The sequence below is a fragment of the Talaromyces proteolyticus genome, assembly GCF_021365285.1.
Source record: "Talaromyces proteolyticus strain PMI_201 chromosome Unknown BGW36scaffold_1, whole genome shotgun sequence".
NCBI lineage: Eukaryota > Fungi > Ascomycota > Eurotiomycetes > Eurotiales > Trichocomaceae > Talaromyces > Talaromyces proteolyticus.
This window is the reverse complement of record NW_025764277.1, coordinates 1,733,698-1,747,903: the sequence shown is the minus strand read 5'-3', so window position 1 is coordinate 1,747,903 and position 14,206 is coordinate 1,733,698. Positions and strand designations below refer to the sequence as shown.

General features: G+C 49.2%; 5 protein-coding genes across 5 annotated transcripts; 2 read left to right on the top strand and 3 right to left on the bottom strand.

Moving 5' to 3' along the window:
• Window positions 1-81: 81 nt before the first annotated feature.
• On the bottom strand, window positions 82-777 carry BGW36DRAFT_353693 (uncharacterized protein; the record flags this gene model as incomplete). The annotated part of the gene is made up of 1 exon (XM_046213456.1): window positions 82-777. One exon carries the CDS (start codon window positions 775-777, stop codon window positions 82-84), a length of 696 nt encoding a protein of 231 aa, XP_046077906.1.
• Window positions 778-2,147: 1,370 nt separating this feature from the next.
• Window positions 2,148-3,001, top strand: BGW36DRAFT_392943 (integral membrane protein 25D9-6; the record flags this gene model as incomplete). The annotated part of the gene is made up of 3 exons (XM_046217759.1): window positions 2,148-2,279; window positions 2,349-2,624; window positions 2,678-3,001. 3 exons carry the CDS (start codon window positions 2,148-2,150, stop codon window positions 2,999-3,001), a joined length of 732 nt encoding a protein of 243 aa, XP_046077905.1.
• Window positions 3,002-3,243: 242 nt separating this feature from the next.
• BGW36DRAFT_10938 (DUF298 domain protein) lies at window positions 3,244-4,636 on the bottom strand. Its single transcript, XM_046209221.1, has 5 exons — window positions 4,458-4,636; window positions 4,340-4,383; window positions 4,206-4,282; window positions 3,973-4,147; window positions 3,244-3,912 (listed from the first exon to the last, which is right to left on the bottom strand). Exons 1-5 carry the CDS (start codon window positions 4,539-4,541, stop codon window positions 3,468-3,470), a joined length of 825 nt encoding a protein of 274 aa, XP_046077904.1. The 5' UTR covers window positions 4,542-4,636; the 3' UTR covers window positions 3,244-3,467.
• Window positions 4,637-5,280: 644 nt separating this feature from the next.
• BGW36DRAFT_310794 (nuclear export protein Noc3) lies at window positions 5,281-7,483 on the top strand. The gene has a single exon (XM_046212461.1). The coding sequence runs from the start codon at window positions 5,352-5,354 to the stop codon at window positions 7,452-7,454; it is 2,103 nt and encodes a 700-aa protein (XP_046077903.1). The 5' UTR covers window positions 5,281-5,351; the 3' UTR covers window positions 7,455-7,483.
• Window positions 7,484-13,327: 5,844 nt separating this feature from the next.
• BGW36DRAFT_421842 (uncharacterized protein) lies at window positions 13,328-13,891 on the bottom strand (the record flags this gene model as incomplete). Its single annotated transcript, XM_046219624.1, has 1 exon — window positions 13,328-13,891. The coding sequence occupies one exon, from the start codon at window positions 13,889-13,891 to the stop codon at window positions 13,328-13,330; it is 564 nt and encodes a 187-aa protein (XP_046077902.1).
• Window positions 13,892-14,206: the final 315 nt, after the last annotated feature.

The following is a 14,206-nucleotide window of genomic DNA, read 5'->3' as shown; positions in this document are numbered from 1 at the left end:
CTTTCTTGGATTCAACTCAATATCTTAGTCTCCTCCCCGAGCCACAGTTGAATGTTGTTAACAGGGGAAAAGGCTCTTGGCTCATGTTGATGCTTCACTCGCCTCTGGTTTCTCCTCGCGAGCATGTTCGTTTTCTTCTTCATGTGTCTCAGAAGATGAGGAATTGGCCTCCATGTTTTCTGCCATTTGGCTTTGTTCGGCGTGCTCCTGTGGAATCAGAGGTAAGGGGCTAAAAACTCTTCGTTCGAGACCGCCGACGGTGAAAGGAAACGTCGTTGAGGCGGTATCTTCTGGGATTGGTGATATGTGCACGCGTGGTTCTTGTGCGATACCTCTCCGTCTGGCTTGTCTTTCGGCTCTCACTTGACTATTCGATGGAAAGGATTGCTGCGGTATCGGCGCTCTGGTAGATGGGGTAGCAGTCGACAAAGAAGCAGCAGACGGGGTACGATTGCTTGATCCTCTGGCGGCGTTGTCGTTTCCTGACCGCTCACGCTGTCCTTGTTCAGTATAAGGAGGCAATGGGTTGTCACGCGGTGCGTCATCACGTGGTGGGCGTCTCCTGGATGGCCGAGCATACTCAATATGCATATATGTTGGGTTAGGGTCAAAATCGACTGCTTCCCACGTGTTCCGGAATTCGCCATCAGCACGGTTTGTTCTTAGACGCTCTGGGGACAGGCATCGTCTGCGACGAGTACCGCCTTGTTGTGGGCTAGTCCCAGAGCGACCAGTCATCGCTATGTTGTGATTTTGGAGATGAGCGAATAATGGCATTTTGTGTAAATTTGCAACCGACATACCTTTTAGATGGAGAAAACCGGCTTTCGATGTACTTGTTGCCTTGCTGGTGCTATGATTCCGAGTCAAAAAAGTATTGGAAAGGTTTGCTGCTGCTGCAATCTTGAGTCAACTTTCTGCCTCAAGGTGATGAAGAAGTGATGAGGAAGCGCAAGACATGGCAAGAACCCCGCCTGTTACAGCATAATTGTGAATGGCGTTTGGCGGCCTGGTTTGCACCTCATGTTTCTTGGAGTTTGCACAGGTTGTGTGGGTGATAACAATGTCTTTGCACGCTTGCCTGTGGTATGCCTTGATATGCTAGTCAGCATGAACTCTCCTCTTTTGTTTGATATCACTGATAGTTGACATCAAACTCTAGTATTTAGGACGTTAATAATTCATCTTATTTATAAATACAGTTTTCTGTCTTCTTTACTTGTGAAACTGACAAGGTTTGATCGTTGTGAAATTCAACGTTACTGACTAACTGATCTAACATATATGTATGCTCAAAAAATCAGATCTTATATAAAAATGTACTGATCAGCCAGAAACCTAAAATACTTCACAGCCAAGTACAGATTATCCACAGAACTACATATATTGACAGGTGAATGCTAATGTCTTATTATTATGCGGGTTAGGATTCATTCCTCAAGTATCAAATAATACCGATTTCTTGCATTTGCTTCATAATCGTAGTCGATGTGGTGGAAAGCTTCTCCTCGGCAGTTGACCCAAGTCCTTCTCTTGCAGAAAAATTAAGAGATCATGAGCCAATCGATAATAACAACCATTGCATTTAGAACCTAAGATATCAAATAATATTGGTATTAATAACAACAAGACGGGGCAATCTCCGGCGGCGGAATCGGCCGAGGCATCGTTCGCCATAACAATCAGCTAGTGCCAGCTCATCCACCGCAGCCCAGCCCAGACTCTTATTTCTTTGCTGGCTGCCGAGAATCCATCTTGTCCACCGATCTGTCTGTTCAAGTACAATCATTTGCCTGGTGAGTGCATTCCTTGTCATCATATCACATAAAAAGAGGATCGCGCTGCTCTGTTGCTGGCCGAGTACATAGCCGTGAGTTATCAGCGCCAAGCGGCAACGGCACTTGCCGGCCACGGCTCAATAAACAAACACTCCAACCAACCTCCTTTCCCTTCCCCCACAGTCACGCCCCAAGTGTATATGACTATATCTTCTTCTCTGATCGTGGCGGATATTTGACTAACCCCTGTTGATTGCAATCCGTGGGCATCAGGCTCTCTACTATCGCGCATACTCCGTGTCTTCCTTACCCCCTTCCGAAAACAACGCGATCAAGTGTACGGGCAGCGCTGACTTACGACCACCCGCCATGTCTGTCAAATTCCAGGAAGACGTGACCACTCGCACCAGGGTTGGCCGGCCAGAGAACTTGACCCATGAGTTGGCGCACAAGGTCGGCGAGCGCCTGACTGGCGGTGACACGCATACTGGCTATCTCGCGGTACGTTTAAGCAAGCATAGTGAATGAATAGGTGTTGGAAAAATGGACGGGCGCTGATCGCGATAATAGGCGTACTTGAAACAGCTGCAGTCAAATCCTCTCCGTACCAAGATGCTCACCTCTGGTGTTCTCTCTAGTCTGCAGGAGCTCCTCGCCTCGTGGCTCGCTCATGATGTCAGCAAACATGGCCATTACTTCAGCTCCCGCGTTCCGAAGATGGCCCTCTATGGAATGTTCATTAGCGCGCCATTGGGCCATGTGCTCGTCGGCATTCTGCAGAAAATCTTCGCGGGGCGGACGAGTCTCAAGGCCAAGATCCTGCAGATTCTCGTCAGCAACTTGGTGGTATGTAGCTTTGTCTTTTTACTGTGGGGATGTGTACTGAATTGGCGCCCCAGGTTTCTCCCATCCAAAACACTGTCTACCTCGTCTCGATGGCGATTATCGCCGGTGCTCGCACCCTCCACCAAGTGCGCGCCACTGTCCGCGCTGGTTTCTTGCCTGTCATGAAAGTCAGCTGGATCACATCGCCAATTGCATTGGCATTTGCCCAGAAATTCCTCCCTGAACACACGTGGGTCCCGTTCTTTAACATTGTGGGATTCTTCATTGGCACATACGTCAACACCCACACCAAGAAGAAGCGTCTCGAAGCTCTCCGACGACAATACGACCAGCGCCGAGGCGGTAACAGCGAGTACGGCCGTCGCGACTACCCTTAGAACAAATGTATGCATCATAAATAAACATCGTCGAGCTGTTCTCCATTTTTCAGTCAGCGATAGGGGTACCGTACATTGTGTTATTTCAGCTAAACTGATTGGAAATTAGAACATTAAGATGAGGTTGGTTATATGCACGAAATGGGGTCTGGAACGGAGGTCTGGTTCTTTGTATTTTTCGCTTCCTTTTTTTTATTTCAACATGTATTCCCTTTGTATGCTCATGAAACTTTTTTATCGCTTCGAAGGAAAATCAGTTATCACTGATCACAATTATTCCGGGATATACAAATATCTGATCCACTACGGGTTAGGATCTTGAATATAAAAACTTATTCTGGCTGTTGAAACAGAGCAATGTCTTTTAAGCTGGTGTAAGACGAAGAGCCTGGTACAATCGATAATATCCTTTCATGCTACGCTTTTTAAATGTAAGGATAATTTAATTTCTCCTTGATGCTAAATTCTATTCCACATCCATCTTCTCCGTTTTTGTCTTCCCACCACGCTTATCCTGCTGTACATACGTGACAAAATCGTCCAACGTCCCCGGCCACGCACCATCAGGACTCCACCATCCAAAATCCTCATCTTCCTGCGACTTGCGCAAAAACACCTCTGTTTGCTCCCACAAATCTTTGTTGACCACACGCGCCCCCTTGGCTTCGAGGAACTCAATATACCAGTCTAGCCACGGTGTAGTCGCGGTGTTCCACTCGATGCCACCATTGTCGCTCGTGAAGAATAGCTGCCACTGTTCCGAGGCGATTTCGAAGGTCAGATTGCGTTGGCCCTGCATGCGACACAACGGGAAGGCGTAGCGATATACTCGTCGGAAGGTGTCTGGGTGTGTAGGGATGCGTTTGCGGAGGGACGAGGCATGGGAGATCATTCGGGGTATTGAGTCAACTCTATATAAATTAGTTAGATGATAGAAATAAAACATAACCTAGAAGTGGCCACAATCATACCCAGCGCTTTTCCACCCCTCAACAAATCCCTCACGCGTAAATTCGCCCATGCTGGGTGATTTCAAGAGCTCGGCGATCCCCAAACACGCGACCTCGTCTAGGCGTACTTGGATTTCTTCTAGGAACTTCATGGCGCCTTCGATGCCGATGGTATCGGGGTTTTCAGCGGGGTCATCTATAGTTGTTTCGTCAGGTAAGGAAAGGAAAAGGGACGGGAAGTATAGAGTATGCACCTCTATAGCTGTCGAAAATTTTATTTAGTGCTGTGATGGTGGATGAAGACCCTGATTTGGCTGGATTTCCAAAGTATCTGTAGCGAGTACATGTTCAGCGTCTCATATTCACCCAAGTGGCCGACAGTACATACGCATCGATAGCCTGTTCAACATTCCATCCACTGGCGCGCAGGTGCTAAGTTAAAAAAAAAAGAATAGTCAGATGCAACCTTCTTAGACAGCATGTAATAAGTGGAAGGTCTATTATACCTTTGCCGCAACCGAGTCCTTTTCCTGCGTTAAACTCACAAACTGGCTTATGGATTGCTTCTGAGCACTGGTGTATGGCGGCATGCTTGCTGATTCGAAGGTGACCCGAATCGAAAAAGGAAAGAAAAGAACGAAAAAAGAATGGCAGGTCGCGTGTGACGTGTAAGTTGAGGTGATTGCGGAAAAAGGCGAGATATGACGCGCGCGGGGTACTTGATCTCACTAAAATACCAGATGCATCCCAACCAACAGAGCAGTAACAGGTTAGTAGCTGATTAAATACCCCGGACAAACGCCATTAAAGCCAAATTGCCTGGGGAAAACCGCCTCAGTGTGAAATAAACAAATACGGGTTCGGCCCTTGGATGGAAGAAAATGAAAGTCAAGTTCTGACGTAGCTGGTCTCGTCGAACATAGAAGTTGCGCTTATTAGATCGTGTTCGCATCAGCACCAATTAGTGATAAAATTTGAGATATTGATTTTTCGTCTACACAATCTCTCTATATTAAAGAAATCTATCCATCTTTGACCCCATAATACCACACAAAGATCAAGTCGGGGAGAGACTTCGCTAAATGCTCTGATACCACTAACACTAACACTACCGTAAGATATGCTAACCAAGGAAGCACCCAGATGGCAGTTCATCGAATATAGTTCTTATGTCCTTATTCCTCAATCCAGCGAGATCAGATAGGAATTAGAACGATGTATCGTATCAAGCGAAGCTCCGCGGATATCACAAAAGTGGGGCTGTACACAATCGCGGCTAGTGCGAAGACTTGGCATTGCCAGGAAGAAAAAAAAAAGCTAAGAAGGCCACAACTTCCTAACACGCATAACTGACCAAAAAAATCAAAGTCTGTACAATTACAGGCTTCGATTCAATTACCATGGCTTCCTTGCGAGCCTCGAAAAGAAGACGGCTGTCCCCCTCCGACGACGAATCGTCTCCTACCCCAAAATCCATTGGGCCATCGTCGTCTATTAAACAAAATTTCTACAGCCGTGCTGCAGAATGGGATCTGGAGCAAGATTACGAACGACGACCGCGGAAGGGAAAGAAGAAAGACCAAGAGAAAACTCGTCTGCCTATCAAGACATCGGAGGGTGTTGTCCACGTCAATGAAGCTGAAGACGCAGCAAACGATGCCAATAGTTTTCTCGACTCGGACTCGGAGAATGATAACGCTGAGGGGGGAGAAGAGGAAAAGGATGAAGAGGAAGAAAAGGAAGAACCTGCTGTTCCAAAGCTATCCTTGAAGGCGCAAATCATACAAGCGAAGGAGGAAATGGCACACATTGCAATGTTGATCAACGAAGACCCAGAGGAACACATCAAACTGTTCAAAAGACTTGCCGACTTTGTGGACAAAATTGAGACAGCAGTTTCAATTAAGAAACTAGCTCTGGCAACCCAAGCTGCCGTTTTCAAAGACGTTATCCCAGGTTACAGAATTCGCGCGATTGGCGAGGATGGCAACAAGGCCGAGAAGTTGTCCAAAGAAGTTCGCCAGCTGAGGGACTTCGAGCAGTCACTACTCTCGTCGTACGTGCACTATGTACAGCAATTGACCAATTTGTCCAAAAACAGCAAACACCAAAAGAACAAAGATGAGGCTGGTTTACGCACTGTCGCAATCGGCTGCGCATGCAATATGCTTCTCGCAGTGCCCCATTTCAACCTGCGTACCGAGTTGATTAAAATCCTAGTGAATCGTCTGTCCAAACGTCGGATCGATGCAGATTTCATCAAGTGCCGTGAGACAATGGAGGAGGTTTTCGGCAAAGACAACGACGGCGTGGTTTCGCTCGAGGCAGTGGGGTTGCTGTCGAAGATGATGAAAGCACGGGACTTCCAAGTCCACGAGTCTACTCTTAACACATTCCTTCATCTCCGTCTGTTATCTGAGTTCGCTTCGAAGGCATCACGAGATCGTGTCGACCGAGAAGAGCCCGAAACGTACAATGGCAAGAAACTGAAAAACAAAAAGGAATTCCGCACAAAGCGAGAACGCAAGCTTGAGAAAGACCGCAAAGCTGTCGCCAAGGATATGCGTGAAGCTGATGCGCTCGTCAGTAATGAAGCCCGCGATAGAAACCAGGCCGAGACCCTAAAACTAGTCTTTGGCATCTATTTTCGTATTCTCAAGCTGCGACACTCCAAACTCATGGGCGCCGTTCTTGAAGGTCTTGCCAAATACGCCCATCTGATCAACCAGGATTTTTTCGGCGATCTCCTCGAAGCTCTCAAAGAGCTGATTGCGCGACTTGAAATTCAGGACAATATCGACTCAGTCACCGAGAATGCAGAGGAGAACGAAGGAGAAGATGACAACTACGAAGAGCTGTCAGCGAGACAATCCACCCGAGAAGTCCTTCTCTGCACAATCACCGCTTTTGCGCTTCTTGAAGGCCAAGATGCCAGCAAAGCCGCTTCATCGCTGCATCTGGACCTGAGTTTCTTCGTCACACATCTTTATCGCACTCTCTACCCCCTTTCAACTAATCCAGATATCGAGTACAACCCAGAAAAATCCCTACGATTACCTGATCCCGGCAAGTACCGAAACGGCGAAAACGACGACAGGCGAAAGAATAAAATCAACTTCCAAACGCCCATGGTTCTCCTCCTACGCTGTCTTCAATCGACTTTACTGTCCCGCAGTCACGGTACCCCACCACCCGCGCGTCTCGCGAGCTTTATGAAGCGACTGATGACGGCGGTACTACAATTGCCCGAGAAATCGTCCATTGCGATGTTGGCTCTTCTCTCAAAAGTCGCCAAACAGCATGGGCGCAAGGTTGCGCCCCTCTGGAATACAGAAGAGCGACGAGGTGATGGAGTGTTTAACCCTTTCGCAAATAATGTTGAGCAAACTAATGTTTTCGCTGGTACGATTTGGGAAGGCGAATTGTTGCGATTACATTACTGTCCTGAAGTACGTGACGCAGCTTCGGATATTGATAAGTTAATTGCTACTACCGTTAGATAGCGAGGAGAGAATAAGTCAAAATTAAATCTCATAAATATCACTCATTACTCATCGCACATTTAGTCTCTCCAAGTGTAGACCTGGAAAGGTATCGTTCATCACAAGTATAACGGACATCAAATCAACAGAAGAGAATCGTAACAACAAAAACAATAAAAACACAAATACAGGAGATTTTCCATTCTCAAGCAAAAATAATCAAACACTGCGAGGGTATATCCATCACAACTGAACGCTGCTAGGAAAACAACAACCAACAAAGGCATTGCCCTCCTTCGGCGTGCCAAAGCATACTTTTTAATTCAAAACAGCGGAAAACCAAGTTTCTACTGCGAGGACTTTGTCCGACGGAGACCAAAGAAGCTACCAAAGACCGTGTTCCAAATTGTGCGGAAGAAAATCTTCAACCAGCTCTCAGATCTGACAGAAAGGGCTGCTGAACGGCCACCGGTAGATCGTGCATCATCATCCTTCGGGGCCTTTGATGTAGTAGGCTCGGTCTGGGAGCTATTTTCAGCGTTATCTGCTGTCGACGGACCCGGTTCACCAACAGAATGATCTTCTTCGCAATAGGACTTGATTCTCTCTCCACCGGGCACATTGCTATTATCCCCGCCAAGCAAATTCAAGGCAGATATTGAACCACCTAGATTCTTGAGAAGTGCTTCACGATCTCTGGCAAGTAGCTGTAAAGCTGGATCAGCTTCGGGCTCAGGCGTGGGCGGTTCCTTAGGGTCGACTGCTTTCGTCAATTCGAGACTCTCTACTGGAGCATCGATGGCAGGAACAGCCTGAGTCTCAGTCTTCTCTTCTTGGATTCTATTTTCTTTGGGTTGTGATTCGCTAGAGGAGGTTGCAATAGCATTTTCGGAGACGACTGCTACAGCTGCGACGGCACCAGTGCCACCAACAGCCTCAATAGCGTGAAGAGCGTCCGAGCCAAAATCTTTGGAATAAGTCTCTGTCCTTGGGGCATTCTCTTTGGGAGCGGGCACTGGATCTTTCGGCTTGTCATCCACAACTGGTTCTGCAGTCTGTGCAGCAATTGGGATTTCCTTGGCGTCGTTAACAGCAGAGTCTTCATGTACAGCTTGAAGAGCAACGTCTTCCTTTGTTACATTCGACTCTTCAGCAGGGATCGTCTTTGATTTAGTTTCGACCTCAAGCTCCACTTGTTCTGGCTTCGCAGAGGACTCCTCGGTTTGTTGAACTGCAACCGCCTCTTTCACAGGCTCGTCATTAACCTTGATTTCCTTTACCGGTTCTTCAGTATCCGTCTCAGGTGCAACTACAGCAGCCACGATAGCACCAGCACCAGTTACAGCACCAGCGGCAATAGCAGCCTTCTCAGCGACGGTCGTCTCTTCAGAGGACTGTGCCTCAGTCTCGGTTGCAACAGGTGCTTGGATGAGTTTCTCCACCTGTTCGCTAGGTTTAATAGAATCATCAACAGTGTCTTCAGAAGTTTCCTTGGTGGGCTCTGCGGGCGCTTTGACATGCGCTTTGTCGACTTGATGAGCGGTATCTTCGACGGGTTCCGGCACAAGAGCTTTAGCCGCTGGAGTTGGTTCATCAGCGATTTCTTTCGCAGGCTCTGGGACAGGTTGTTCGACGGGTGCTTTAACTTCCTCCACAGGCTCCGCGACGATCTCTTCAGCAGCAACAGGCTGCTCAGTGGGTACTTCTTCAACAAAGTGTTCTGCAACTTTCTCCGTAGACTCAGTAGGTACGTCTGCAGTTTTGGGAGTGGCTTCAGCGATAGTTTCTATAGAAACCTTCTTTGTTGGCTCCTCAACAGGCTGCTCAGTAGGCGTTTCTTCAATAGGGTGCTCTGCAGCTTCAGAAGTAGCTTTAGCGAAAGTTTCTGTGGAAACTTCCTTCGTTGGTTCCTCGGCAGGTTCGGCGACTGGCTGCTCAGCAGTCCCAGGAGACTCCTCTTGAGCGGGCTCAGAAGCAGGCTCTGTTGCAGCCTTCACAGATTTCTCTTCCACAGTATCGACAGGAGCCTGTTCTTTAGAGGTTTTTGCTACATCTGCTAGCTCTTCTTTGGAAGAAACTGCTCCGGCTTCCGCAGGCTCGGAGGAAGGCTCTTCTACAGATTCTGCCACCTTGGCTGTCTCAGTAGGAGGCTCCTCCACTTGCTCGGCTTCTTCTGCCACGGGCACTTCTGATGGTTTGAGAGTTTCAGAAGCACCCGCGGGCTCAGAGGCTGCCACTTTGGAGGGAACTGCTTCGGCTTCCGCAGGCTCGAAGGAAAGCTCTTCTACAGATTCTGCCACCTTGGCTGTCTCAGTAGGAGGCTTCTCCGCTTGCTCGGCTTCTTCTGCTGCAGGCTTTTCTGATGTTTTGGCAGTTTCAGGAGCATCTGCGGGCTCAGGGGCAGCCTCTTCGGCAGAAGGCTTTTCGACAACGGGCTCATTGACTGCTTCTGTGGGAACTTCTGGCTCAGCTGCGACCGGCTCTACGGCTTTATCTGCTGGTTCTTCGGTCTCGACAAGCGCTTCAGTAGTATCTTTAGGATGCTCTTCCACGGCTTCGGTTGCATCAGGCACAACTGCTGCTCCAGTGTTGGAGTAAGCTGGATCTTCAGCTATTTCGGCGGGTTTCTCCTCAGCCCCAGTAGCAGGTTTTTCCTCGCCATTTTTTTGTATTTCTTCGGCAGGCTTAACTTCTTTCTGAGTAGTTTCAGCAGGTCCCGCAACGTGCTCTTCAGTGGCAGTAACAGGCCCGCTGCTAGTCTGCTCAGATGGCTCTTCCACAATTTGTAGAGCAGCACTTTCTTCAGTCGTCTGTGGTGTGCTCGCAACTGGCACTTCCACAGCTTCGGTTGGTTCAGCAACCTGGTCTTTGGTAGAGACTTCTGACTTCTTAGCAGGCTCAGCAGCAGGCCCGGTCGTAGGCTCCACGGTTTGGTTGAAAACCTCGACTTGCTCTGGAGAAGCGGCTGGCTCTTCAGCAGCCTTTGTTGAGTCAACTGTTCCTTCAGCGGTAGCGGCGTCTGTAGCAGGCTCCAAAGATTCAGTTGCCTTGGACTCGGTGAGCTCTACTGCACCGGGGACTTCAGTCGTGTCGATTATTTGGTCATTTGGAGCTTCCGATGATTCTGCGGCTGGCTCCACGGGCTTAACTTCGGTGGAAGGCTCGTTGACAGGCGCAGTAGATTCAGCAACCGTCTCAGACTTAGCTTCGGTGTCCTGAGGAACTTCTTCTTTAGTTTTCGATGTGCCAACGATGGGCTCTTCAGCAACTTCAACAGGTGCGGCGGCAGCCTCAGTAGCGGGTTCCTCTGCGGTTTCAGCAGGTTTCACGGCAGCATTATACGCAGGCTCAGTGACCGCCTTAGCTACTGGTTCAGCAGCTGGTTCATCTGAGGTTTCGACTGGAGCTTCTTCTTTGAGTGGCTCAGGTGCTGGGTGGTCCGGGGCTGCTTCGACATTCGCGACAGGCTCTTCTAGGGTCACTTCGGTTTCGGTAATAGGCTCTTTTGTGACGTTAGAAGCTTCTGCAGCAGCATCAGCATGCGTTTCTTCCACCTTCTCTTCAACCTCTATAGGCTCCTCTGTGGCAACAAGCTCCTCGGTTTCCTTAGCTGCAGGCTCATTGGAGACAGGTTCAACAGCTTCAGCTTCCTTCACAGGCTGTTCTTCAGCCTTTGGCGGCTCAGTGGAGTCTTTGGCTTCCTCTTCGGCAACAGGATCCTCAGGGGCCACTTCTACGGATGCAGCTCCGGCTTTCTTAATAGAGACATCGGCTGGTTCTGCGGCCTTTTCCTCAATCGTTGGCTCGTCCTTGATCTTATCCTCGGGCTCGGCAGGTGTGTCGGCGGTAATCTCAGCTACTTGCGTGGGATGTTGCTCAGCAACTTCAGCTACCTGAGTTTCGGGTTTCGGAGCCGAGGGCTCAGCAGTAGCAGCTTTCACCTCCGGCTCAACTGCTTGAGGCTCAGCCGCATTCTCAGATGCCTGAGGGTCTGTTGCCTCGGGGGCCTGCCCCGCTTCAGTCGCAGTCTCCTCAGGAGCGGTCGTCTCGAGGGCAGTCGTTTCTGGCGCCGTATCAATTTTTATCGCTGCAGAATCGGAAGCGGTAGTAGGAGCAGATTCTTCGGGGGCCTGTTCAGCGGCAGCAGCTTCCACCTCCGGCTCAACTGCCTTGGACTCAACTGCATTCACAGATACCTGGGGCACTGTGGACTCTGGGACCTGCCCGGCTTCAGTCGCAGTCTCCTCGGAGGCAGTGGTCTCTGGCGTCGTATCAGTCTCCTTCACTGTAGGTTCGGGAACGGTAGTAAAGGCGGGCTCTTCAGGTGCCTGTTTAGTAGCCGCAGCTTCTGCAGCCGGTGCCTCGCTAACCTTTGCCTCTTCTGATGCCGGTTTCTCTTCTTCGGCTGCATCAACGGGCTTAGACTCGGGTTGCTTTTTCTCTTCCACAGCAAGCTGCTCAGTCTCCGTAGACTCTGGAACAGCTTCCTCCTTGGCTGGGGTTTCAGTAGACTCAGCATCCTTATCCTGAGGTTGCTCAGCCGCAGGCTCTTCAGTAGCAGTTTCGACCGGCTTCTCCTCTACCTTGGTATCATCAGTAGACTCAGCTGCTGCAGCTACAGGCTCTGGGGCTTTGTCTGTTTCGGGCTCGCCGGCATCCTCGTCGTCGGCCTTGGCATCGTCGGCGGTTTCCTGAGACTCGCCAGGAGTTTCAGCGTTGGCAGTACCACCAGCAGCGCCCTTCTTCTTGTTTTTCTTCTTGTTCTTCTTCTTCTTCTTGGAGGCGGCGGTGTCCTCTACCTCGGCAGGAGTGGCAGCAACGCTAAGTCCATTTTTGGCGTCGTCCCGAACTGCGACAGTTAGCACCTGTGAGCAAAAAGCGAAGAATTGAGAATTGAAGCTGCATCCGCACTTACCAGTTTCTGAAGGAGCAGCTACAGCGGTATCGGCAGCCATAGCCTCGTTTCGTCACGGTCGTTAAAAAATAAAGAAAAAAGAAAAAGACGATCCAGGTTGCAAGGGGGTATCGAGCGTTGTCAGAATCAACTTGTGAACAAGACAGGCAGGAGCGGAACAGAGTACAAGTACAGAGGCGCTCCTTTAGGAAAGAGCTCGCGGGCCGACAAGCAGACACAGACGCAACGCAAACACTGAAAATGAAAACAGTACACGCGGGGGTATCACTATGTCAATATATGATGGTCACCACACTGGTAGGGCAGAGATATTATTATTAACAGCAGTGATGAGGTACAGGAGGGGAGGAGGAGGAAGGAGAAAAATTTCCTCAGGCAGACAAAAGTAGCTACCTACCACGACGGCCATGTTGTTGAGCCCTGACCAATTGGCCCATAGCCACGGCTTGGGCCGGCACAACCGCCATGATAGCAGGCGTGGAGCTCCATTTGGGTGCTGCACTGCTCCTTTTGTCGGGTTGCCCTCTTTGCCGCCAATAAACACGGAGATCATACGGTCATCGGACATGCATGAGTACGGTGCATGTCGCTAAGTCGGACTAGGGCAGTTCTTAGCAGACAGTTAACTCGACTAGGCCAGCGGGGCAGGCGTTGTCACAGTGACAGGCTGCCTAGCGTTGCGAGCTTGGGCACTGCAGTGGTCGAGCTGTTTAGTCCAGAGTAGTACGAGCACTAACGGCGAAAGAGTAAATAATAAAATTCAATATTGGGAACAGCTTAACAACGCACAGCGTAGCCGCTTCGGGCTTAGTGAGTATGCTAATTATGTGGATAAAATAGCGGTCAGGTCCAACTTACACACCTACAGTTTACATACATGTATTATTATTAGTATTAATATTGAACATTCATTATTATTGTAGAATTCTAATATACAGTATGAATTATCTCAAACCAAAATACACGGCAGTCATGGGTCCTACTTGCTAGTCAACAGCCTGAGGATCATATTCAGTTTGGCCTCCTGCCGCCTGACAGTCGCTTGGAGCAGTGTCACAGTGCGCTCCAGATACTGGATCTGCAAGGCGTCCTCGACCTGGTCATCAAATGACTCACCAATCTGTTCCAACATGTCCATTATTGCCTTGTTTCCTGCCTCCCGCCGTTTTTGGCGCCGTTGAGTCGACAAATCTTGTGTGACTTCCGACGATTCGGTGTTGCTTCGAGGCTTTGATATCCGCATCCGTTTAGCATTTGTGTATTGTTGCATATTGCCTGGAGTGTCGCCTTGAGTATTGATTTGAATGTTGCTTTGAGTGTTTTCCTGAGTGTTCTCCTGAGTGTTCTCCTCAGCGTTCTCCCCCGGTGTGCTACTTGTGAGCATTCGAGAGATGTTCTGTTTATAGGCTTTGGCACCTGCCTTAAACTCCATAAGCTCCTCAACCGACTTGTCCAAGTTACTCTGGTAATATTCCTCTTGGCCTGCTTGATGCTTATCCAGAAATTCGCGGCACTCCCTGATTAATCTTTCTGCGGCGCGCATACACGGCTCTCTCGCGTACTCTCGAGTTGCAATCTTCTCGAATTGGATCTGCACATTTCTCAAAGACTGTGTTTTGCTCTAGTATTTAGATGTAGCGTACTCATTGCATATCCTCATCAGGACAACCATCTCATTTGTGCTCAGCTTCTGATCTCTTAGGCTTCAAAAAACTTGAGGTCTATCCCGCCCAGTTGGCTGGGGCTGTGGTGGAGGAGTCGCATCCTGTTGAGGCGTAAGATTTTGTCGTGGTGTAGGATATTGTTCTGGTGGAGATACCTGCTGGACGGAAGATGGGGGAGGTACCTATCGAAAGCT

Coding starts and splice junctions, on each gene's coding strand:
- BGW36DRAFT_310794 (XM_046212461.1), top strand. CDS start 5,352: ATGGCTTCCTTGCGAGCCTCGAAAAGAAGACGGCTGTCCCCCTCCGAC.
- BGW36DRAFT_10938 (XM_046209221.1), bottom strand. CDS start 4,541: ATGCCGCCATACACCAGTGCTCAGAAGCAATCCATAAGCCAGTTTGTG. Junction 4,384..4,457: donor AGGACTCGGTTGCGGCAAAG/GTATAATAGACC, acceptor TTTTTAACTTAG/CACCTGCGCGCCAGTGGATG. Junction 4,148..4,205: donor AATTTTCGACAGCTATAGAG/GTGCATACTCTA, acceptor AAACAACTATAG/ATGACCCCGCTGAAAACCCC.